The 25,278-nt window shown below is 39.8% G+C and overlaps 1 protein-coding gene across 2 annotated transcripts; it reads right to left on the bottom strand.

Moving 5' to 3' along the window:
• Positions 1-25,278, bottom strand: OSGIN2 (oxidative stress induced growth inhibitor family member 2). 2 transcript variants are annotated; one of them, XM_047841832.1, is made up of 6 exons: positions 25,140-25,278; positions 16,407-16,561; positions 10,892-11,028; positions 9,910-10,101; positions 4,532-4,623; positions 1-2,303 (listed from the first exon to the last, which is right to left on the bottom strand). In XM_047841832.1, the coding sequence occupies exons 2-6, from the start codon at positions 16,471-16,473 to the stop codon at positions 1,283-1,285; spliced, it is 1,509 nt and encodes a 502-aa protein (XP_047697788.1). In that variant the 5' UTR covers positions 16,474-16,561; positions 25,140-25,278; the 3' UTR covers positions 1-1,282. The 2 variants fall into 2 exon arrangements, with proteins under 2 accessions (XP_047697788.1, XP_047697787.1); XM_047841831.1 differs by lacking the exon at positions 25,140-25,278 and adding an exon at positions 24,314-24,610.

The following is a 25,278-nucleotide window of genomic DNA, read 5'->3' as shown; positions in this document are numbered from 1 at the left end:
TTGGAGAAGTAGATTTTGAATTATATTTTAAGGTGAATTATGATCCTGTAAGCACATAACATTGCAACTGAACAGAAAAATATACTAAGGAAAAAGGAATAGGTATTCAATAAACCCATTACAAAAAGGTTAAGAAATTCAGAAGACAGACTGTTTATGCCTAACACAAATTCTGGGGACTTGTGTGAAAACACAGACATTAAGCACATCTAAATAAATGTAAATCAAGATAGGGTATATAATTCAATAAACAGCCACAGGATAAGCTGCTAGGTCATGTCCAACAGATTTCAAAGTAATCATGAGAATGGAAAAGAAAGGTTTTAACCTTAAATAATTCTAGGAATACCCAAATAATATTACAATATTATAAGTATTTTTGCCCAAATATGTTAGTTTTAATGACAAAGTAACTCAAAATTGACACAGGGATAGTTTTCACAATTTATTGAATTGCAAGTTAGATTGTTATGTTAAAGAGAGAATAAATCTCCAAAAATATTTTGGCAGGTTTCTGAATGTTTAAGTGTATGCCAACATTATTGGACTCTTTAAATTATTAGAAGCTAAGAATATGAAGTACTTACCAAGTTTACAATAAAAATATTTTTTTAAAATACCATATTTGGTAATAAATTAGATTTATAGAATTGATCATTCAAAATAAATTAAACCTGAGTTATAAATGCTTCCTACTCTGCCCACCCCCAGATACCTAAGTTATAGTTCTTTTACACCAGTATGCCTCAAACTTAAATGAGCATACAGATTCCTTGAGGATCTCATTAGATGCAGTTTCTGATTTCAGTAATCTGTTGTGGGGCCTGAAAGTCCACACTTCTACCAAGCTACAAGTGAAGCTAATGTTGGTCTTTAGACCACCCTTAGGTCACCTTGCTGCTCGAATATACAGTGAAGACAATTTCTGGTTTAATGGGACTGTATGGTTTTATCCATTATTCAAGGCTGTCAGATTTTGGAATCAAACATAACCACAAACAATCACCAAAAATAAGTCTTGGAAGAAAAGAACGTTTTTGTTAAGCGCTTAAAGTATACCAAATTGGCAGTGTTTCTATTGGTCTGACAGTGATGCCTTTGATACTATATAGATCAGGATGCCAAGTTCTTGTAACTGTAAAAAATAGTTACTATAGATAGCTTGAGGCTCTCTTCAGTTCATTCAAGTCCAGAAACTTCAAGCCAGTACACTGCAAAACCACTATTAAAAAATCTTTAATTGTAAACTGTCCATATAAATTACTTGTAAACTCACTTTAAGCTATCCCGTCTCCTCCTCCTCTTTCCACAAATGTTTTTTCTTCTGCCTTGTAGCTAAACAGCGTGTAACACCCAATGCCCCTCCCTTTAAAAATCGAACAAAATTGTCTCCAACCAAAGGACCCAATGCAAAAAGGTTGGCTTCTTTAACACATTCGTAGGTATATGCATCTATTTCCACAGGATTAGTCTTACATGTGATGGGCTGGCTTGAGTTGTGGCCCAGGTAACACCCTTGCTCCTTCAGAAAAGACAGATTGGGATGAGAACCTATCAGTACTACTGCTGCAGAGAGCTTAAATATTTTCTTCAATCCAGAGATGCTTTGAAGAATGCATTTCATGTCCGACTTAAAGGAAAGCACATGGTGCTCAGGAAAACTGGTATAATCAGAAAGAAGAGTGGAGTCTACAGAATATGACTGAGTACACATCATATGATAGACTTTATGGTATTCTGGATAAAGCTTTTTGGGAAGCTGTTTGAAAATTAAGCTTGGATCAGTTACTCGTCTGCGAAATACATGAATCACAGGAATATTATTGTTGTACGCACACAGTACTGCGTCAGCTGCAGTAAGCCCGGAACCCACAATTAACACTGGGTCCGCTTTGCCACGCAACTTTCCTTTGCCTATAGCAGCTCCAAATTCAGGCATTGAATGGAACACAAAAGGAAGATCTTCCCCTTCAATTTCCAGATGGGCAGGAGAATCCAGCGTTCCAGTTGCCAGAGCTACGTTCTCAGCAAAGAGACAGAAGGGAACGTGGGAACCATCCGCTACTCGCTGATAACCTCTGATCTCCCAATTTCTCTTGATAAGTTTTGACTTCTCTATCTGTAAATGCTGCGTTGAAATATTTCTGTCTTGTCCATCACCATCACCTTGATCTCTGTAGAGTCTTGATACAGAGGTGATATAAGTATTCTCTCTGAAATTCTTCTGCAGACCCATGACTTTTACATAATGTTTATAGTAACGAGCTATTTCCTCTGGCATAACACGATCCCCTTTTAGGTTCCTAAAAAAGGAAAAATATGCTATGAAGATAGTACTTTGATAGTTTCCATGATTATTCCTTTTCCATCTAGTAAGCTATGATATAGATCTTTTTAATTTTGCCTGTCTTAACTATAAATTATCCTTTAACAGAGAAAGCCTTCTTTAACAAAGTTCAACATTTTTAAGTAAAGAATTAGTTTTATCAGTCAGTCCCCCGAGGGTAGAGACTGTATTTTAATGCATCTGTTTCCCCAGGGCTTTGCATAGAATCTGTTCAGATTAGCTACCTTTACCAATGAATTTTTTAAATGAATTAAAATGTGGAAATTCAGACTACACTCTATCTCACAACTATAAATAATCCAGTCTATATACTATTCAGTCTACACACTATAATAGAATGACAGATTATAACACTGATATTACACTGCAGGTCTAACTACAATACATGATTCTTAAAGATAATAGGATTCTGACATGATTTTTTCTAAGTTGCTATTTTCTCCTAATGACTGAAAATAATTCATATCGGTCTTCTGAATAAAATCATCTTATATCTAAGTAGATAAAACAATTCTGTGTTTTCCTATTAACAGAGGTCTATAAATACACTTATGTACTTTTATTCAAAAACAGCATATTCATTTTCCACTTGAACTTTAAAGCAATAGGCATTAGTAACCCTCACTGGGCCCCAGAGAATAAGTAGCAGTAAAAACATACCAAATCATTTCACATAATTCATTACAAATTGTAACTAGAAGTTCATAAAAGGTTTTTTTTTTTTTTTTTTTGAGAGCTAGCACATGTAAGTGGGTGTGCAGGCACGTGCGTGGGGGAGGGGCAGGAAAAGGTGCGGGACAGCAGACTCAAAGCCAGTATTTAATTACAAGATTCTTCACATATTGCTTCGAAATACAATGTGCCCAATGAAAAAGAATGAATACTTTTGGCACATAATCATAAAGCTTCCCCCCCCCCCCCGGTGTTTTAATGTTTTTATTTATTGCTGAGAGATGAAGAGAGAAAGTGTGTGCAAGTGGGGGAGGGGCAGAGAGAGGGAGGCAGAGCATCCAAAGCAGGCTCTGCGCTGACGGTGGACAAACTCACAAACCTTGAGATCTTGACCTGAGCAGAAGTTGGACGCTTAACTGAGTCACCCAGGTGCCCCAAGGCTTCCCTTTTTTACCCCTATCACAAAAGGAAGAATGTTGAGCAATTTCACTTGCTTGCTTATGAAAATCAAATTGTACAACTTGCTTGATTTTGCTACTTTTTGTTTCAAACCAATATAAAACTCCTTTAAAAAAAAAAACAAAACCCAAAAGCAGGGCTGGTTCAGTCAGAACGTGTGACTCTCGATCTTGGGGTCGTGAGTTTGAGCCCCATGTTGAATGCTGAGATTAAACAAATAAAACTTAAAAAAAAATCCCAACAGGAATATTTGAAAGGTTTAATCTCTATGGCCCATGCTGGTCTGAATTTGTTCTCCTTAAATCTTCTCAAGGATAATTTCCATGGATTAATATGGTTTCTATCTAGCAGAAAGTCAAGCACTCAATGTTTACAACCCTGCAAAGATTAAGTAACTTCCTGCTTTACTTTGTTTCTGTGAGCAAATTAGGTTTCTCTATATTATCTAATTTAATACTACTATCCTTGAATATAAGGTTTTTCATATTATTTCTCTTCTTAAATTTTGGGTTTTTTCCTCCCAAATAAAATTATATTATTCCAAGGAGAGATTTCTTCTCAGTTCCTTCTATTTTCGTATTTCTTATTAAATATTTACCTCTATAGTAGCCAACAGCGTAGCCAATCACATCACAGATTCTGGCTTATTCCATCATTCTAAATTATTAAGCACATACACTCATCTACTCTGAAAGCCAAACACTGTAAGTACGTATACGTGAGATATCCATACACAAACGTGTATATCCACTGATAACAATAAGCGTAGAAAGGATTTGTGGGTGGATGAGAAACTAAACAGAGTGGTTTAACAGGAGAGTGGGATAAATCCATAACTAACAAAAGTCAAAGAAACCCAATCTGTAGACAAACCTTTACCTGTGTGTGCTTAGTCTCTAAATGGAAACTAGCTCATGATGACTGGCTATAAAGAGGTTTTATTTGAAAGACACATGAATTTATACTATTCCAAGACAGTATCACAAATATTTTGGAAACTGCCAATGGACTTTCCCACTGTACATCAAAGGATTCTAACAGTTTGATATTTACCTTCGTTTGCTGGATACCCAGTCTTTAAATTTAAGTCCAGGTAGCTCCATCCAATTTCCAAAGCTGATTGTCAACATGGAACCTTCCATATTCTATTTGAATAAAAAATGCACAAACACATTTAAGCAGTAACATGGATTTGTAAAAAAAACCAAACCCATCTTCATTCACTATCATTAAGAATGTGGATAAGGAGAGCTGAAAGAAGAAGTTGTGTAAATTAAAAATACTTTTATCATTCTGTAGTATTTATATTCCTTTCATAAAGTATACATTTATAAAACAAGTTTATCATATTGCCAGATGCCTATACAATGTTGATAGCTTTGGCCTATAAAGTAATTCAGATACAGAATATGTTATAGGAAATCTGTAATTTCACTTTTTAAACAAGAGGAAAAAAGTTAATTTCTAACACTTTAGATGTCTACCCATTTTAACAGATTTTTCTTCATTTTATTTATTTAATTATTTATGTATTGAGAGACAGGCAGAGAACGAGTGGAAGAGAGGCAGAATCCCAAGCAGGCTCCATTCTGTCAGCACAAAGCCCGATGTGGGGCTCACACCCACAAACCACGAGATTATGACCTCAGCCAAAACCAAGAGTCAGATGCCTATCTGACCTAGCACCCAGGCACCCCTAACAGATTTCTAAAAACTGGGCAGTGAAACAGCCTTTCCCCCTCCATCAATTATAATTGTGAAGTCCAAGGTGGCTTGGATACAGCAGCATCTCTTTCTAAAACTAAGGAAATAAGTAGTGGTTACCTGATTAAGAACAGACTCACAGCTGAGGCTAATGCTGCCTTTAAGGAAGTGAGCCCTTCAAGCTCCCTTGTCCCACTTACTTCTGCTTTGCTCACTTCAAAGCAACAAGCCCAAGGGCCAACAGCACCTGTCCCAATGACCCCAATGATCTCTCTCAACCATTTCTTTTAGGCTATGGCTTTTTCTTAACTTTTCTTGTCCTGTTTTCTGAACAATCCGGTACTGGGAATGGTACTTATTATTACTAACATTTCCAGGCACTTACTATATGCTGGGCCATGTGAAGCCCATTATCTATGACAGTGTGTAGGTCACCACTGGGAGAGAAGGCAGCAAGCAGTCACTGCTCTGAGGCAGGCTGGGCCTGATACTATGATCACAACCAAGAAGACGGAAAACATCAGAAGGGAAACTTAAGAATTTATTGTATACAGAAATTATCTGGAGCCATAATTGTCTTATCTGGAACTCAAAACCCTTAGGGCACTAAGAGTCCACTTTCTGTCAATAATCTCAACTTTATTCCCCCTGCACCAGTTCTTCCGGTTAGTTGAGAGCCCTAGTCCCTGATCTCTTTTCTCATTATCTGCCTTGTTTTCCCTTATGTGATCTAAATGCCATGAATGCCTGCTGTCAGGGACACTTGGTATATTAAGAGATGCAAACCTGACAGGAGCATATAGAAAGAGAAGAAACAGAAGCATGTTTCTTAAAGGACACAAATGGGCTGTAAGGAGTGTAATATTAAAAAGGGAGGAGGATGTTCCTGGGTGGCTCAGTCCGCTGAGCATCCCATTTGATTTCGGCTCAGTCATGATCTCACAGTTCCTGGACTGAGCCCCACATTAGGCTCTACACTGAGAGTACACGGAGCCTGCTTGGAATTCTTCCTGTCCCTCTCTCTCTGCCCCTCCCCCACTCTTGCCCACTCTCTCTCTCTCTCTCTCAAAAATAAATATCTTTTAGGGGCACGCCTGGGTGGCTCAGTCAGTTAGGCAGCCAACTTCAGCTCAAGTCATGATCTTGCGGTCTGTGGGTTTGAGCCCCGGATAAGCTCTGTGCTGGCAGCTCAGAGCCTGGAGCCTGCTTCAGGTTCTGTGTCTCTCTCTCTCTGCCCCTCCCCTGCTCACACTCGGTCTCTTTCTCAAATAATAAACATTAAAAAAAAAAAAAAAAATTAAAAAAATATCTTTTAAAAAGGAAGGGAGAATATTCTAGATTGGATAAAGACATCATGTGACAGTTTATAAAGAGAAAGAACAGGAGTGCCTTCAAGGAATTAAAAGAAGGTCAGCCTTATGCAGGAAAGTATTAACAGGTTTGGGCTGCTTGAATTGTACACGTTACTCAGAAAGGTCTGTCTTTAAGGACTGGCTTTTGGCTGCCTCCTATGAGAGCAACACTGAGTGCTTTGAATATTCTATGTAATGAGTGATTTTTTTTTGTAGGCCAGAGGCCTTGGGCCACGCTGTACCAGTATAACTGTAGTTTATCCTAACAACAAGATTTATGGTAAACACCAATGTTTGCTCTGAGAGGCAAGGCAATCAGTTACTGAGATCAGTCATGTGGCCACTGCTGTTCTACATGACTGGCTCCCAGAAAATCGTGGACACCAAGGTGTGGGTGAACATCCCTGCATCCCTGATTGGCAACTCTTTGCACACGTTGTCACAAATCATTGTTGGGAGAATTAAGTGCATCCCCAGTAAAACTCCAGTAAAAATGAACATTTAGAAACTGGAGCTTGTTTTCTCCTGGACTTCATCCTATGAACTTTTCCCCTTTAAGGATTCTAATCTGTATCCTTTCACTATAATAAACTATAACCATGAGCACAAGACCTTTAAGGAATCCTGTCAATCCTAGTGAATCTAGAGTCTGATGGTGAACCTGGACCCCCCAGCAAAAGTAGGAAGCCTTTCCAATAATATGGGTCAAGGATGACGATGGCCAATATAGCAAAATTACAATTACAATGGGGAAAAGTAGGGTAGACGGACTTACCATATGTTTATGAAAAATATGGAAAAGATAGGATAATTGGTTTGGAGTGGGAGTTGAGGAAAGAATAATCAAGAAAGGTTTCTTGCTTGAGTAACTACATTACAGTGCTATTCCATAAGGAATTTAAGAAATCTGATAATAAAAATGACTATTTAGGCATGTTGAGTTTGAGAACACCAAGGAATAATCAGGGGAAGGTAACGAGGTGAATATACACAAGAAAACAATCTGGGCTACGGTTCTTGATTCAGGAATCACTCAGTGCAAGACAGTGGAGTTATATGAGGAAAGCCAGGGAGAATGAAGAATATAAAGAGATGACCTTGGCCTGGGACAGAGTTTACAGAAGAGTACATAAGGTAACTGAAAAAAAGAGTGACGAAACAGGAAGAAAAATGAGGAGATGAAAGGTTCAGAGAATCTAAGAGGGATATCAACACTACCAAATGTTGCAGAGGTCAGGAGGGATACATTGAGACTCAGACTGAGCAAAAAGAAGTTACTGACCTTCAAAAAGAAGCTCCAGGAGAAAAGGCACTGACAGAAGCTACAGTCAAGTGAGCTAAGGAATAGGAGGCAAAGGCAGAGAAATAAAGGATAGGTAACTATTTCAAGAAGTTGGCTCTAAAGCAAAGGATACAGATAAGCTGGCACATAAAAACTTTATTATCGTTATTATTATTTTTGAGACAGAGAGAGAGAGAGAGAGGTGGGGGCCATAAGCAGGCAAGAGAAGCAGAGGGGGGCAGAGAGAGAATCTCAAGCAGGCTACACACTCAGCACAGAGTCTGACGTGGGGCTCAATCCCATGACCCTGGGATCATGACCTGAGCAGAAATCAAGAATCAGACACTCAACCAACTGAGCCACCCAGGCGCTCCACATAAAAACTTTATTTTTTTTTTTATGTTTGTTTATTTTTGAGAGAGAGAATCAGCACATGAGTGGGGGGAGGGCAGAGAGAGAGAGAGAGAGAGAGAGAGAGAGAGAGAGAGAGACAGGCAGGCAGGCAGGGGGAGACACAGAATCCAAAGCAGGCTCCAGGCTCTGAGCTGTCAGCACAGAGCCTGAAGCAGGACTTGAACTCATGAACTGTGAGATCATGACCTGAGCCAAAGTCGGATCCTTAACTAAGCCACTCAGACGCCCCTAAAAACTTTTCAATAAAGGATAATAATTTTAGTATATTCATATACTGATGAACAGAAGCCAGCAGAGAAACTCAAGATACAATGTCTCTGGAGAAGACAGGGATACAGGATACAGTCGGAAGGTAAGCCTCAGATAGAAATGATACCATTTCCACTCTAACAGGGGATAAGAAACAAGGAAGCAGTATGAATGAAGATAAGTTTGTAGGTTTGAGTACAAAATTAGAAAACAGAATCCATCACATAGGAATTAAGAATATTTCTAAATAGGAAAGTTAAAAAAGCAATAGAAGTTTGACAAGAACATTTAATAAGTAAATATCAAAGGATTACCAAACAGTGTTCAGGACCCAAATGAGGTTGGAGAATACTTTTCACAGTTGTACAACTTTTTTTCTGGCAATATTTAATAGCACAAGTATAGGAAAAGACAAAATTGACAGTTACGTGAATTGCTTTTACTGCCAAGCCTGTGTAGCAGAAGGACAATGAGGCAAGGGAATTAAGGAGAATGGCTAAAATCAAGGGACTATAGAACCTAAGCTGGGGTAGGTAAGGAGGTTAAGACCAGAGTTTCAAATGCTCTGTTTGAAAACTGGGTACAGTATGAACTGGGTAATGGAGCTGGAAGCATCAAGAGGTGTGGTCACGAAGATATTTGAGAATTTAGATTTTCACTGAGTAGTTACAGTGGAACCCCAGGAGTTTGCGTCTAAGGAGGAATGGAAGAGATCGTTAAGAATGAAGAGATAAGTTGGGGCGCCTGGGTGGCGCAGTCGGTTAAGCGTCCGACTTCAGCCAGGTCACGATCTCGCGGTCCGTGAGTTCGAGCCCCGCGTCAGGCTCTGGGCTGATGGCTTGGAGCCTGGAGCCTGTTTCCGATTCTGTGTCTCCCTCTCTCTCTGCCCCTCCCCCGTTCATGCTCTGTCTCTCTCTGTCCCAAAAATAAATAAAAAACGTTGAAAAAAAAAAAATAAAGAGGTAAGAGACTAAGAGGTTAAGGTGTTGCTTCTGTGTCACATATGTAGTTACTGAAGGTGACAGTAAAACTTGAGAGGTAATGGAAAACCCTATCTGTTGCTTAAGCCGCTCAGTCTATGTTATATCATTATAGCAGCCCAATAATACAACTTCATTGGGATGAGACGCTGTGTGAGATTTTGTAAAGTCTAAAATGAATTTAAAACTTTTTACTGTGCAAACCACTCTTGTAGTATTTTCTACTTAATTCTTGTAAAACAGTATAGAGAAGCTTATGCTAAGACTATCAGTAATCAAATGTGGCTTACCTTCTTGTAACCCATATTGTATTGAACAGCATTAAAATTCTCAGATACAAATGTGGTAAACACTGTACTTCATGTTGTAATGTTTCAGAATTCAAACAGCCTTCTCAAGACGACATATAATAACTCACATGGACTAAAATGCTAAGAAAAATATACTCACATGCCAAGCTCCACCAGGTGGACCTTTACCGAGAACTAGGTGAGGGATGTAATGATGTTGTTCTAATTTCCAATGCAAAACGGATGGATAATCGTACCCAAAGTCAGCATCTGGATGAAGAAGTGTGTCAAAAAGTACTGCCACTGGATTGGATGATCGGCCCTCAAGGCCCTCAGACAGGTATTCTAAGTCCTGAATGAATTTTTTAAAAAAGAAAAAAGGCAGGTAGAGTTTGAAGGAAAAAACAAACAAAACTAAAACTAAAACACCCCAGCTATTTTAATAGTGAATGAAAGCCATTACTCAAATCCAGCACTTCCTAGAGAGTGTTGCTACAAAACACACCTTGAGATCTTCATAGATCCTTTGGTCAAATGAATATAAGACAGGATTTCAAACAAAGCTAATCAGATCCTTTTACTGCAAATCTTGAAGATCCACTGAATACATTAATATGCCTTAATATTTACTATGACATTCCAGTAACAAAAAGCAGCACTTCCCAAACTTATTTGAACATACAGCACCTACTAAAACTCCCACCAGGAAATAATTTGGGAAATTCTGCTTTAATCAAAGGAAAATAAACAGAAGTAACTTGGCAGACTATATTTACAAATCAAAAATAAAAATGTTAGAAAATGTTGTCTAGAAGAAAGAATTTTCAATTAAGTTAATACAATACTTATGGGCACCCGGGTGGCTCAGTTGGCTAAGCATCCGATTTTGGCTCAGGTCATGATCTCACAGTTTGGGAGTTTGAGCCCTGTGTCGGGCTCAGAGCCTGGAGCCTGCTTCAGATTCTATGTCTCCCTCTCTCTCTGCCCCTTCCCTCCTCATACTCTGTCTCTGTCTCTCTCAAAGATAAACATTAAAAAAGAACTTTTTTAATAAAAAAAAAATACAATGCTTATAAAAGTACAAAACTAACCTTGAGTATTAAAAAAAAAGGCAAAAGCACTAACATGTAAGAAATAAATACCTGATCAACAATGGAAAGATGTCTTCCTTCTTCTAATTTACTATGTAAGATTGCATTTGGATGTATTGCTTCTGATGATAAATATGGTCTGTAGCCCGATAACATGTAAGAAAGGCAGATTCCTGAGGGTCCATTTCCTATTACCAAAAAACAAACAAAAAAGGTGGAGACAGGTGCATCATGTGTTCAAAAGCATATTCATGAGTTCCTTCATTCAGGTGCCCTTTCCTTTAAATATCAACCCCTCTCAAAGTCTGGTGCTAACAAACTCCTAAATTAATCAGGTTCTGATTCTAAATCTATTCAGTCACTATATCCATTCAGCTGTCTTTGTGTCAATTCTTATGATCTCAGAAGATAAAAGTCTCTTGATTCTCCTTAAGAGACTTGAACACACTTCTATTCCAAAATCCTTTCACATTCTACATTCAGATGAATTCTGATAACACACAATCCTCATCATGCTACCCCCCTCCATTTGGAAGGCCTTAACTGCTTGCTTTTAGCTATCCAGTGCTCACCATATTCTGGTCTCAATCAGACCAGACTGATCTCCTGATACCATCTTCCTATATTTTTATTTGCTTAAACTAAAACTAAACTGAATTTTTTGCTGAACCCTGGTGAACTGCATCCATTTCTGTAGTTCCTTTAGTCCGGGTTTCCACTTCTCTATTATCTCCAACTACCAAAAATTTAATCCAGCTATGCTAACTGCCAGCTATCAGGAAGGAAATCCTCTTCCATCTCTAATGTTTTGCCCCAAATAAAATAAACTCCAAGATGTAAATATGAAAAGTAAACTCATAAGAATATTAGACAATATAGGCTAATTCTTCTACTTATAATGCTGAAGCCTTTAAGTATGACACAAAACTCAAAAGACAGAAAGGAAATGAAACCATGTGACTTCTAAAAATGAAAATCAAACAAGAAATACTAGAAGTTAAGACCTGAGGCAGAGTTAATTTCCTTTAATCAAACCAAAGAGACAAAACTAAGGAAGCAGTATCATATAATATCAATACAAATAAAAGATACAGAAAAAGCATTTAATAATATCCAACACCTATTCATAATAAAAATAAAAAAAACTGAGCAAACTCACAAGGAGGATACTTCTCCAACTTCATAAGGAGTACAGTAAATCTACAGCTAACAGCATACTCAATGGTGAAAAACTAGATGCTTTCCCTCTAAGATCAACAACAAGACAAGGATATTTCTTCTCATCATTCCTACTCAACACACACCATGACAGAGGTCTTAGTTAATGTAATAAGAAAAGGAAAGACAGACTGGAAAGACATAAAATTGTCTTTGTTCACAAATGCCTTGATTATCTATGTAGAAAATCCCAAAGACCTGACCAAAAAACTCCTAGAACATCGAGATTGCAAGATACAAGGTTAATACACAAAAGTCATTTCTTTCTTATATACCAGCAATAAACAAGTGGCATTTTAGAATAAGTACACAACAGCGTTTAATTTGTGCGCGTGTGTGTGCATGCACGCACACACACAAATACTTGGGTATAAATCTCTATATATTTAACGTAAGTATATATATAGAAGATGCGTACAAGGAAAACCACAGAACTCTGATGAAAGAGCCTGAAGATGATCTAAATAGATGTTCACGAATAAGAAGATTCAATAGTTAAGATGTTAGCTCTTCTCAGCTTGATCTACAGATTCAATGCAATCCAAATAAAAATCCCAGAAAGTTACTTTGTGAATATTGACAAACTAATTCTAAAGTTTACATGGAGGAGCGCCTGGGTGGCTCAGTCGGTTGAGCATCTGACTTCGGCTCAGCTCATGATTTCACAGTTCATGAGTTCAAGCCCCACTTCAGGATCTGTGCTGACAGCTCAAAGCCTAGAGCCTCCTTTGGATTCTGTGTCTCCCTCTCTCTGCCCCTCCCCTGCTCGCACTCTGTGTCTCTTTCAAAATTAGACATTAAAAATAATAATAAAAAACTTTAAAGTTTAAATGGAAAGGTCAAAGACCCAGAATAGCAAACACAATATTGAAGAAGAAAGTCAAGACCAACACCATCCAAACTCAAGTCTTATCATAAAACTATGGTCAACAAAACAGTGTGGAAATTATGAAAGAGGAGCAAATCAATGGAAAAGGACAGAGCAGAGTTAGATCCTCGCAAATATAGTCAACTAATTTTTGACAAAGGAACAAAGGCAACCCAATGGAGAAAGGATAGTCTTTTCAACAAATGGTACCATAACAACTGGGCATCCACATGCAAAAATCTGAATCTAGATAGTAACCTTATATCATCATTTACCAAAATTAACTCAAAATAGATGAGAGGCCTAAATATAAATAAAGCATAAAATTAGAAGACAAAACAGGAAAAATCTAGGTGACCCTGGGTTTGGTAGTAAGTTTTAAAATATAACATCAAAAGCAGGATCCATGAAAGAAAAAACTGATAAACAGGACTTCACTAAAATTTAAAATTTCAACTCTGGAAAAGACATTCTTAAGGGAATGAAAAGATAAGTCACAGACTGGGAGCATATATTTGCAAAACTTGTTTGATAATGTACTTGTTTCTAACTTGTACCAAGAACTACTGAGTCTCAACCATAAGAAAGTAAATAACCCAATCCATTAAAAAGTACACAAAAGATCTGAACAAATTATCTTTGACATCAAAGATAAACAGATGACAAATAAGCATATGAAAAAACACTCATCATGTATGATCACAGCCCTGCAAATTAAAACAATGAGGTACCACTACCCACCTATCAGAATGGCTAAAATCCCAAACATAGACCATACCAAATGCTGACAAGGACTTAAAGAAATGGGAACTCTCATTCACAGTTGTTAGGAATGCGAAATGATACAGCCACTTGGGAAGACAGTTTGACAGTTTCTTAAAAAGCTAAACATAGTCTTATGATATGATCCAATGAGCACTTAGGTATTTACCCAAGCGAGCTGAAAACCTAATGGCTATGCAAAAACCTGCATATCCATGTTTATAGCAGCTTTACTCATAATTGTAAAAAACGGGCAGCAACCAAGATGTCCTTCAATAAGTGCATAAACTGAAGCATCCATACAATGGAATTGTATTCAGTGACAAAAAAGAAATGAGCTATCCGGCCACAAAAAAGACCTGGAGGAAACTTTCATGTATACTGTTAAGTGAGAGATGCCAGTCTGAAAAGGCTCCATACTGTGTAATTCCATGGATATGATATTCTAGATAAATCAAAACAACACACAGAGTAAAAGATCAGTGGTTGCCAGGGGTCGGGGGTTGAGGAAAAGGACAAACAGGTGGACCACAGAAGACTTTTAGGGCAGTGAAACTATTCTGTAAGATACTGTAACTGTGGATACATGAGGATACGTGACATTATACATTCAGCAAATCTACAGAACTGTACAACATAAAGAGGGAGCCCTAATGTAAACTACAGATTTTAGTTAATAGTAACCTATAAACAGAGTTTCACCAGTGATAACAAATACACCACACCAATAAAAAGATACTGATAATAGGAGAAACTGGAGGTAGCAGAAGGGGAATATATAAGAACTCTCTGTACTTTGTACTCAATTTTCGTGTAGACCTAAACTGCTCTAAAAAATAAAATCTATTAATTAAAATAAATATTAAATAAACGCAAAATAGCGGGAATTAGGATCTGAGGCAAAGAGCGAAGTCTTATCAAAAAGAAAAAACACTCAACAGACATTGGCAATAAATGCACACAGGTAGTTCAGAGAGAAATAAAAATGTAGGCAGAATGCTTCCCTCACTCCCAAAGATGTCTCCATCCTAACCCCAAGAACCTGAGATTGTTACCTTATACAGCAAAAGGTAACTCTGCAGATGTGACTAAATGAAGGATCTTGAGATGGGGAGAATATCCTGGTTCACAAAGGTGGACCCCATCTAATTATACAGGTCCTTAAAAACAGAGACTCTCTCCCAGCTCTGGTGAGGGGGGGAAAGGTGATGATGGAAGATGGAGAGAGAACCAACACTGCTGGCTTAGATGATGGAGAAGAGGTCCAGGAGCCAAGAAATTAGAGTAACCTCTAGAGACTGCAAAAGGCAAAGAAACATTCTACCCTAGAGACTCCAGAAAGGAATGCGGTTCTGCAGATATCCTGATTTTAGCCCAGTGAAACCAGTGTTGGACTTCTGACCTACAGAATGGTAAGATAATAAATTTACATCATTTAAAGACACTAGCGTTTGTGGGAATTGGACAGCAACAGAAAACCCATATGTTAAGGAAACGAGCTCTTGCTCTGTGCTCCTGCGGAGGGCTATTGCCAGCAGGAACAGTCCTAGAGTGTTAGGTTAATCTACCCATTGGCTAGCTGAGGCAAAACATGAGTAGATGGTATTGGGGGGAGTGAGGTGGACAGGTACAAATCACGGTACTTTTTCCTTTTCTGATGCTCCCACAGCCCAGCTGAAACAAAAATAGGGTTTCTTTACTCATGCCGATACATTTGGGAAGGAAAATCCTGGGCTCAGGATTGGATGAAAGTGAGAAAATGGAACATGAGGTATGGTCTCTAAGATACCCTGGATGCAAGCCACTAAAGACACCGTCATCTCTCCCATCTCCCTGAGAGAGAAATCTAGGATAGAACAATCTTGCTTTCCTCCTTTCCTTTCCTTTCCTTTCCTTCCTTCCTTCCTTCCCCGCATCCCCCATATGCCAGTCAGAGGACAGGACTTTTCTCCCCTTCCTGTTAACTTTGGAAAGGGGCTATCAAAGAAACTAAGGAAACTATAGGACATCAAGGTACATTATGCCCCATAATGCTTTCCTGCAGCAGTACCTGTAGTACTTGTCTGACCAGGTAAGTCTGAATATTAGATGCAAGATATACGTGACAGGTAGTTAAACACATGCAGTTAAACTTTATCATAAAAACTTCTGTAGTTTTGAAGTAATTACATCTTATTAATTGCTTAATTTTTAGTATCTTATAGGACTATCTGTTGAGGTGGTACAAAGGATATAGAACACTAGCTATTGGTTAAGGTCATTATAAACATTACTGCAGAATACCGTAACGTTCATTACTGAGAACTGGTTACTACTTGCATAAGTTACTCAACTTCTGAGTTGCCCTGACTGTATCTACCCTACAAAAGAGGGCTCTAAGGTTGTAAGGCATAATTCAACAATGCACACAGAATGCTCTGTATAGAGCTCTAATAATACTGGTTATCATCATTGCCATGATGCTATCATAATTAACTCAATTGATAGTATAACATAATAGAGTAATATCAGGCTTTCAACAAAAGAGTGTTACATTCTAACACAGAATCTAGTATCAGATAAACCCATTACTCTCTCCAAAGATTTGGTTATTGGTTAAACATATCAAAAAACCTAAGAGTATTTTTCAGGACAATCCAAAGAACTTGTGCCATGTAACTATGAGTAGACAGTAGCAGTAAGGACCATAATTTTAAGAGACAAAATTTAGTAACTTACCTATTACTACCACAGGCAAAGTCACTGATGAATCTTCCAGTAAAGAAGTTTCTTCAACTAATGGCATAGCTTTAACTTTTTGCCCCAAATTATCACCAAAATATTGCACTAAGGAATTAAAAATCTCTCCTTCGGTTTCAGTGTCACTATAGTTTCTTTAAAAACAAACACAAACACGGAACAAAAACAAAACAAGAGATATAGTCAATATAGCCTTTATAAAAGTCTTTCTTCAGATTTAGCCATAAAATATTCAAGTCCCATAAAAGGAGAAAAGGAAGTCCTTTCTGAAGGGAATGCTTTCAAATTAGATTAGCTTGCATGTCAACCTGTACCATTGTTAAAGTCAGAAATCTTAAATGGCCACTAAGGTCTTCGTTACCAGCAGGCCAAGTCCTAGACAAGTTCTAAATAAGACGCCATCTTCAAAGACAGAAGAGACAGCACTGTATTGGGGATTTTTATAATTCTCTGGGATTTCCTAGGAATGGCCAGCTTCTCTTTTACTTTTTTCTAGTTAATAAAAAGACAAGTGCACTAGAGGTGGTATATTTGGAAGTCACATAAAGTATTTTAAGGAAAAGTTACTGTTTTTATACATTATAAACTATGCATTTTGATAAAAGAAAGGTTTATACATCTTATTAATTCTTAAATATTGAAATATAGAGGGGCGCCTGGGTGACTCAGTCGGTTAAGCGGCCGACTTCGGCTCAGGTCATGATCTCACGGTCTGTGAGTTCGAGCCCCGCATCGGGCTCTGTGCTGACAGCTCAGAGCCTGGAGCCTGTTAAGGATTCTGTGTCTCCCTCTCTCTGACCCTCCCCTGTTCATGCTCTGTCTCTCCCTGTCTCAAAAATAAATAAAACGTTAAAAAAATTTTTTTTAAAAATATAGAAAGATCTCACATTTTTTTTTAATGTTTATTTCTGAGAGACAGAGAAAGAAAGCAGAGAGAGAGAGAAAGAGAGAACATGTGTGCAAGTAGAGGAGGGGCAGAGAGAGGGAGACAATCTGAAGCAGGGTCCTGGCTCTGAGCTCTCAGAACTTAACATGGAACCGTGAGATCATGACCTGAGCCGAGGTTGGACATTCAACCAACTGAGCCACCCAGGCACTCTGAAATACGGAAAAGTATTAATGCTCATTTCTAATCTACCTTCTTCCCCAGTTACCTCCCTAGAAACTAATTTAAAAAAATTTTTTTTAATATTTATTTTTGAGAGAGAGAGACAGAGCATGAGTGGGAGGAGGGGCAGAGAGAGAGGGAGACAGAATCCGAAGCAGGCTCCAGGCTCTGAGCTGTCAGCACAGAGCCCGACGTGGGGCTTGAACTTCTGAATCATGAGATGATGACCTGAGCTGAAGTTGGACACTCAACTGATGGAGCCACCCAGGCATCCCAAAACTAATTTTAACATTCTGACACACTCTTGCAATAAATGGAATATCCTCCAAACACAGTAAATGTTTTGCATTATACTAGTGATTATTTCAGAATAGAATCCCCAAATTATTTTTCATCTTCATATAGTCAGTAAAAGGCCACTATCTGGAAATGTTAAACTGAGCACCAACTATGGGTGAGTATGCTTATTACCATTTCCAAAATGATAAACATGAGATGGGTCAGTTATTTCATAGGCCTCACAGATCCTGGAGGACAATGATAAATGGAGAGGATGAGGCAAAAACCCAAATTCCTGCTTCCCTATAGCCTCCCAAGGTCCCAGTCTGCACCAGGATAGAGTGGGCTTCTCCAGAATACACCGACAGCCTTCCTGAAGGTATAACCTCCACCCCAAATATCTGGACTCCCCTAAGGATACATGGCTCTTTGGGCCAAAATAGATACCCTCTGGACATGGTTACTAGGGATAGCCCCTCCTCAAAGTGAAGACTGCTCCTGGAAGAAGTGTCTTATACTCAAATTATCCCTTTCAGATCATTCCAACTACTTCTCTGATCAGATCCAGGTATACTAGCTGTCTGGCCTGCTTCCACTTCTTGTTAACAGAACTCAACATCAGTGCATTATATTCATGCCTGTTTATGATATTTCTCCAAAAAGCGTGCCAAGGGCAGGTTCCCTAGCTCACTTCGGATGCTTCTGACCAAAGTCCTTTTGGATACCCGGGCCTGATTAATATCATTGTGGAGGCTGTAAAGGCCACAATTCTTTGTCTGAAGATGAACACCTCACCTTCAGTCTCTTCCAGATTTCCCTATCTCAAACGTTGTTCCCATATATATAATCTGGGAAATTAAAAAAAATGATAATCACTCTTTTTGTTAAGGAGAGGTGTCCTTCAAACCTTAAACATTTCCTCCTTTTAAAGAGTACAATTCAAGGGCGCCTGGTGGCCCAGTCATGTCAGCGTCCAACTCTTGATTTCTGCTCAGGTCATGATCTCCCAGTTCAGGAGATCAAGCCCCATGTTGGGCTCTGTGCTGATAGCAAAGAGCCTCCTTGGAATTCTCTCTCCCTCTGCCCCTCTATTGCTCTCTCTCTAAATAAACTTTAAAGTGTACAATTCAGGGTTATTAGTATAATCACAAATTTTTGTAATCACCACCACTAATTCTAGAATTTTATCACCGTAAAAGTGATAAACCGAGTTAATAATAGTAAACTAGTTAGTACTGCTGCACCCATTAAAACTCAGTCCCCATTCTTCCCTCCCCCTAGCTACTGGCAACCATTAATCTACTTTCTGTCTTGTTGGATTTGCCTATTGTGGAAATTTCATACAAATGGAACCTCTCATACATTATGTAGCCTTTTGTGTCTGGCTTCTTCCACTTAGCATGTTTTCAAGGTTCACCCACGGTGCAGGATGTGTTGGTACTCCACCCCTTTTCACATCTAAGTAACATTCCACTGTATGGATAGAATACATTTTGTCCATTCACTAGTCAATAAACATTTGAGTTGTTTCCACTTTTTGGCTATACAAATAATGCTGTGAACATTCACATATAAATTTTTGTGTGGACAAATGTTTTCATTTCTCTTAGGAGTACATGCAATGGCTAGATCATAAACTCTGTTTAACATTTTAAGGAATTGCCAAACTGTTTCCTAAAGTGGCTGTATCATTTTACAACCACACCAGCAATGTAAGAGGGTTCCAGCTTTTCCACACACTCACCGACACTCCAGCAATGTAAGAGGGTTCCAGCTTTTCCACACACTCACCGACACTTTTTTTTTTTTTTTTTTTTTTTTTTAGCTATCCTCATTGGTGTGAAGAGACATCTCGTTGCAGTTTGACTTGCATTTCCTTAACACATTCCCTAGTGACTAATAATGTTAAGCATCTTTTCAATTTACTTATTGGCCATTTGTATCACCTTCTTTGTAGAAATCTTCCATTTTTTGCCCACTTTCAAACTGGGCTTTTTATTATTGAGGTTTTTCTTTTTTTTAATTGCTTTAAAGCTTATTTGAGAGACAGCACAAGCAGGGTAGGGGCAGAGAAAGGAGAGAGACAATCCCAAGTAGGCTCCACGCTGTCAGCACAGAGCCCGATGCAGGGCTTGAACTCATGGACCAGAAGATCAAGACCTGAGCCGAAGGCAGACGCTTAACCGACTGAGCACCCAGGCACCCCTATAGTTCAACTTTAAAAATCCTTTACACGTGTAGAGCACATGTCTCTTTTCAAATAGATGATTTGCAAGTATATTCTCCCATTCTGTGGATTGTCTTTCACTTTCTTTGTTTTCTTATGAATCACAGAAGTTTCAATTTCTGATCAAGTCCAATTTACTTCTTCTTTTGTTGCTGTGCTTTTGGTGTCCAAGGAACCACTGTGTGCCTAATTCAAGATCACCAAGACGGACTACCATTTTCTGTAAGTTTTAGATTTCTAGTTATGTTTAGGTCTTTCATCCATTCTGAATTAAATTTTTATACACATGAGGTGTCAGGTAAGACATCTTTTGCTTGTGGATATCCATTTGTCCTGAAACCATCTGTTGAGGAGACTGGAATTTCCCCTTCATCTTGTGATCCCATGGAAAACCAACCAACCACAAATGTATGGATTTCTGAACTCTTAATTCTATTCCACTGATCTATATCTTTATGCAAACACCATACTGTCTTGCTTACTGTTTCTCTATATTAAGTTCTGAAATTAGGAAGCAGTAATTCTCCAACTTTCTTCAAGTTGTCTTGGCTCTTCTGAGTTTCTTGTAATTCCCTATGAATTTTAGTATCTGCTTATCTTTCTGGAAAAAAAAAAAGGCAGCCAGGATTTTGATAGGGTTGCACTAAATTTATAGACCAGTTTGAGGAATACTGCCATCTTAATTAAAAAATACTAAGCTTTTCAATCCATGAATATGGGATTCCTTTATAGTTCTTCTCAATAATGTTATGTAGTTTTCACTATTCAAGTCTTACAACTTATTCCTATTCATTCTTTTTGATGCTAGTGTAAATGGAATTTTTTCTTAATTTCATTGTCAGACTGTTCATCACTAGGGAGTATAGAAAAATGGCTGATTTTTGTATGTTGATCTTGTATTCTCCAATGTTGCTTAATTCATTTATTAGATCTAATAGGTTTTGTGTGTGGACCTCAAACAATTTAACTGGTCTGTTCCAATACTCTAGTACATGAACTAGCTTATCTAAAGCCAGCATTCTAGCTTATCTAAATCCTGTGTACAGTGTAAGTAATTTGTTCTGATTTCCTACTGGTCATTAGTATAAACTGTATGTATGTAATATGTGTATTATCTATAATACTGGCATAAACTATTTGCAATAAACTTGCATGGTATTTGATTAATACAGATTAACAGAGAAAAAAACTGAATCAAGAGAAAACCAAAAGTATGGTTCACTGGTTTTAGATAAAGCAATGATAAAACAAAGGCCTACTGGCAAGTATTCTTGCTAAAAAATTCAGCTACAATTTAGTTTTATAATATATGCATACTGTATCACAGGTCTATCAACATTTTCAGTTTCTACTTGAGATATCCAATTTGATGAATGTTGTATTTAAAACAAGTATTTATTCTAATAAAAAAAATCTCCTTTTCCTTCATTTGGAACACTAAATTAGAAAATACAAAACGACAATATAGAATATAGTGTAAAAACATTTTACACACATGCAAAAATAGTTGTCCTACTATTAGGTATCAAGTTAAAAAATTATTTGAGGGGCCCCAGGGTGGCTCAGTTGGTTAAGAATCAGGTCATGATCTCACGATTAAGTTTAAGCCCCGCATCTGGCTCTGTGCTGGCAGTACAAAGCCTGCTTGGAATTCTCTCTTTCCTTCTCTCTCTGCCCCTCCCCTGCTTTCTCTCTGTCCCCCACCTCCATGCTCTTACTCCTCAATACAAATAAAAAAAGACTATTTGATAAATATGATCTTGGAGACCTTCCATCTTTTATTTTTGAAATATTATAGTCCAGTCTCAAAACAAATTTAAGAGGATGGCACAGGCATAAAATTTGGGTAGCAAAAAGACTTTTGTCACATCTAGCAATATTACCAGAGTTTTTACAGTCTTTGGAAACATTGTCCTAAACTGTTACCAAATTTATACTACTATATGGGAAAAAAAAAGGCTCTAAAGTTACAAATGTTCACCACACTGTTCATCTTCCAAAATAGTAAGCATGGAACAGTTAGATGGTTGAGAAGTCAGTGGACAGTTCTCAGAATACCTGTTCCTTTCAGATATTGTGTAAGATCCAAAATACAGAGGTTATCACAACCTGTTTAAAACGTATTATTCCTAATAAAATCGCTCAAAAAAAATAACATGAGTAAATTATAAACACCTTCCTAAAGAAGCCATCTTAGATGTTTTATTTTTTTAAATGAGATACAATACAGTTTTTTTTTTTTACAATGGGTATATTATTTATTAATCATAATTTTTACCTTTTGGCTAGCAAGTCTTGCTTTCCTTTAACCCTCAAGATCAAAACATAAAGTACTTTGTTTTTGGGAAAGACAAATCCTCCAAATTTCTATACAAAGAGGTAAGCGTATGGTATCCACAACCTAGGGTTAGTTAAATGGATACAAATCCCAACCTGTGTCTTTAGAGTTCAACTGTACCAAAAGCGGTCAAAAGACTTTTGGACAGCACTTTTCTGAAAGGCATGTTTAATTTCTCAGGGGCTTCAGTTTAACAAGTTTTCACTAGAGGAATGTGTTTTCGAAACTCTCCAAAGTGGATCTGATACTCTCAAAACAACGTCTGTCAAGCAGTCAACAAACTAATTTGCCTAGAACCCAAAATTCAGCAGTTTATTAAATAAAACAATGTTTTTTAAATAGCCAGAACTTAGAAATCCCTACAGAACTCATTGACTGAGAGGCTGGGCAAGCCTGGACTGTTGCTCTCTATTAAAGGAGTCCTGAACCTTCCCTGTGCCTTACACTCATTTGCAATTTGGTGAAGCCTCTGAACCTCTTCTTTGAATAATATATTAAACACATAAAAGATACATAGAATTTACAAGGAAACCAATTACATTAAAATACAGTTACAAAAAGTTTGTGACATTTATTTGCACTTCTCTATTGTATTAAAAAACAAATTTAGTGATGTGTAAGCACTGTAATTTTGAGGAAATAAGTATACAGTGTTCCTAGAAATCTACCACTATGAAGTGAAAATGTGCATTCTATTGGTGACAAGGTCACAAATACTATGCTGCTTGTTGCTTATATTCATAGTTGAAGGACATGAAATTTTGATTGAAGTTTTTAGCCAATGTATCAGTTGTACCTTTCTTTACATACAAGTTCATGACCATGTGAGTTCTACCCATGAACTCCAATTTTAAAACTCTTGATCTGAGAGATGCCTGGGTGGCTCAGTCAGTTAAATGTCCAACTTCGGCTCAGGTCATGATGTCACAGCTTGTGAGTTCCAGCCCCACATCAGGCCCTGTGCCAACAGGGCTGAGCTGGGAGCCTGCTTCAGATTCTGTGTCTCCCTCTCCCTTTCTGCCCCTCCCCTGCTCTCTGTTCTCCCCCTCCCCCCAAAATAAACGTAAAAAAAAACCCAAAAAAACCCTTGATCTGAGTTTCATATTTTATTAGAAAAAATTTATACAGCATTATCCTAGCACATTCATAGACGCCAAAGTAAGGTGCTTTACTATTCTTTGCTAAGTCTAACATTTCTTCACAGGGTTAAAACCAGTTCCAAGTGTCTTTGGTCTTTCCACACCTGACTTAAGCATTGGCCAAGTGTGCTAGATCTAGAACACATTATATACTCACTTTTATTTTAAAATGCATTAACCTGATCATCCCTACAAACTTTGCCATAATGTGAGTCCGGAATGGCCACCTATTTCAAATTTCCACAATATATGGCTCACAATGACAAACATCTTAGAACAAAGTTAGCATCTACTAGATCATTCCAATTGAAAGAGTTCCCTACCTCCCTTCAACACAGTAACTTATCGCGTTTAAAATAAACACATAGATATAGGTATAGGTACATACGTATACATATATAGTAAAGGTGGGGTAGGGAGGAAGCTTCGCCAATACTTCCCTAAAACTTCGCACCACTTAGAAGTCTCAGGACGCCGTAACCGACTCACTCCGGGCCTAGCCGGTTTCGAAGTCCCATGACTGGCACAGTCCAGGGAAAGGAAAAGGGGACAACAGAGGGCAGTCCCCCGGAGCGAGGAGCCCCCAAGCACAGGCGGCCGAGGCGGGAACCCCGACCAGGCAGGAACCAGGAGGCAGCTGCGGCCGAGGCTGGAGGCCGCTGCAGACCAGGCGCTCGCCCCCCATCCCGGACCCGTCCCGACCCCGCCCGGCCTCAGCCCATCTCGGTCGCAGCATCCAGGCCGGGAAGCGCTCCGCCCGCTCCCGTCCCCTCCCCTCCCCGGCAGAGAAGTCACCTGAAATGACCGGCCAGGGAGCAGCGGCAGCACCACACCGGCATGGAGCGCGGCGCAAGGGGCGTCTGAGCGCGACCACCGCGGCCGCCGCCACCGCCGCCTGCGCCGGCCGGGCTGCCCGTCCGGGGCGCCCGCCCACTCGCCCGGGGTCGCGGGGTCCGCGGGGCGCCAGCGCCCCGCGCGTCGCCGGCGCTGCCCGGAAGCTGCGGCTGAGCAGCCGGCCGGGCTCCGGCGCCCCGAACTCCGCCTCGGGATAGCGGCTTCCGCTCCTCGCCCGGGGGGAGCCAGACGCCGGCGGCGGATGATCTGGGGGCGCCGCGGTGGGGGCGGGGCGGGGACGCAGCGACGGCTGCGGCGGAGGCGCGCGGGCTCCTCCTCGCAGGTGCGGCGGAGGCGGGCGAGGCCGGCGATTGGCGGAGCCGCGGCCGGGGCGAGGGGCCGGGCCTGAGCGAGCGGCGGCTGCGCGGGCCGGGGACCGAGGGCCGCGCGCCAAGCGGGACGGCTGCGGCGGCGGGCGGGGGCCGGGCCTCGGCCTGCGCCTCGCGGCCCTCCGCGTGCGCCCTCTCCGCGCCGGGAGGGATTGGCAGGGCTGGGCGGATGCGCGTGGGGAGGCGGGGGGTGGGAGGCGGGGAGGCGGGGAGGGGGGCTGGTGGTGAGGGGACGACAGAGCTGCTAACCCGGGCAGCGGAATGGCTCGGGGGACAGACAGCCGCCGTACAGCGCGGCTTCCGCGGCCCGAGCCACGCGGGCTCGCCCCCAGGAGGTCCGCGCGGGACTCCCACCCAGGAGGCCCGGAAAGGCCGACCTTCCCACCCAGGACACCCACCTTAGCGCCTTTCCTCACTAAGGCTGGGAGCTTCTGCGCGCTTCTGGCTCCCGTTCCTCCATCACCATCGCCGGGGGTGGAGAGTGGGGCTGAAAATACCCCGAACCACAGGTGCCCGGGTTCCAACCCCCACTGTTCT

This window comes from Prionailurus viverrinus, chromosome F2, assembly GCF_022837055.1.
Source record: "Prionailurus viverrinus isolate Anna chromosome F2, UM_Priviv_1.0, whole genome shotgun sequence".
Lineage (NCBI taxonomy): Eukaryota > Metazoa > Chordata > Mammalia > Carnivora > Felidae > Prionailurus > Prionailurus viverrinus.
The sequence above is the reverse complement of the archived record's forward strand: the minus strand, read 5'-3'. Positions and strand labels throughout refer to the sequence as shown.

Coding starts and splice junctions, on each gene's coding strand:
- OSGIN2 (XM_047841831.1), bottom strand. CDS start 24,357: ATGCCGGTGTGGTGCTGCCGCTGCTCCCTGGCCGGTCATTTCAG. Junction 10,102..10,891: donor ATCTTTCCATTGTTGATCAG/GTATTTATTTCT, acceptor AAATTCATTCAG/GACTTAGAATACCTGTCTGA. Junction 4,624..9,909: donor CACCTGGTGGAGCTTGGCAT/GTGAGTATATTT, acceptor TTATTCAAATAG/AATATGGAAGGTTCCATGTT.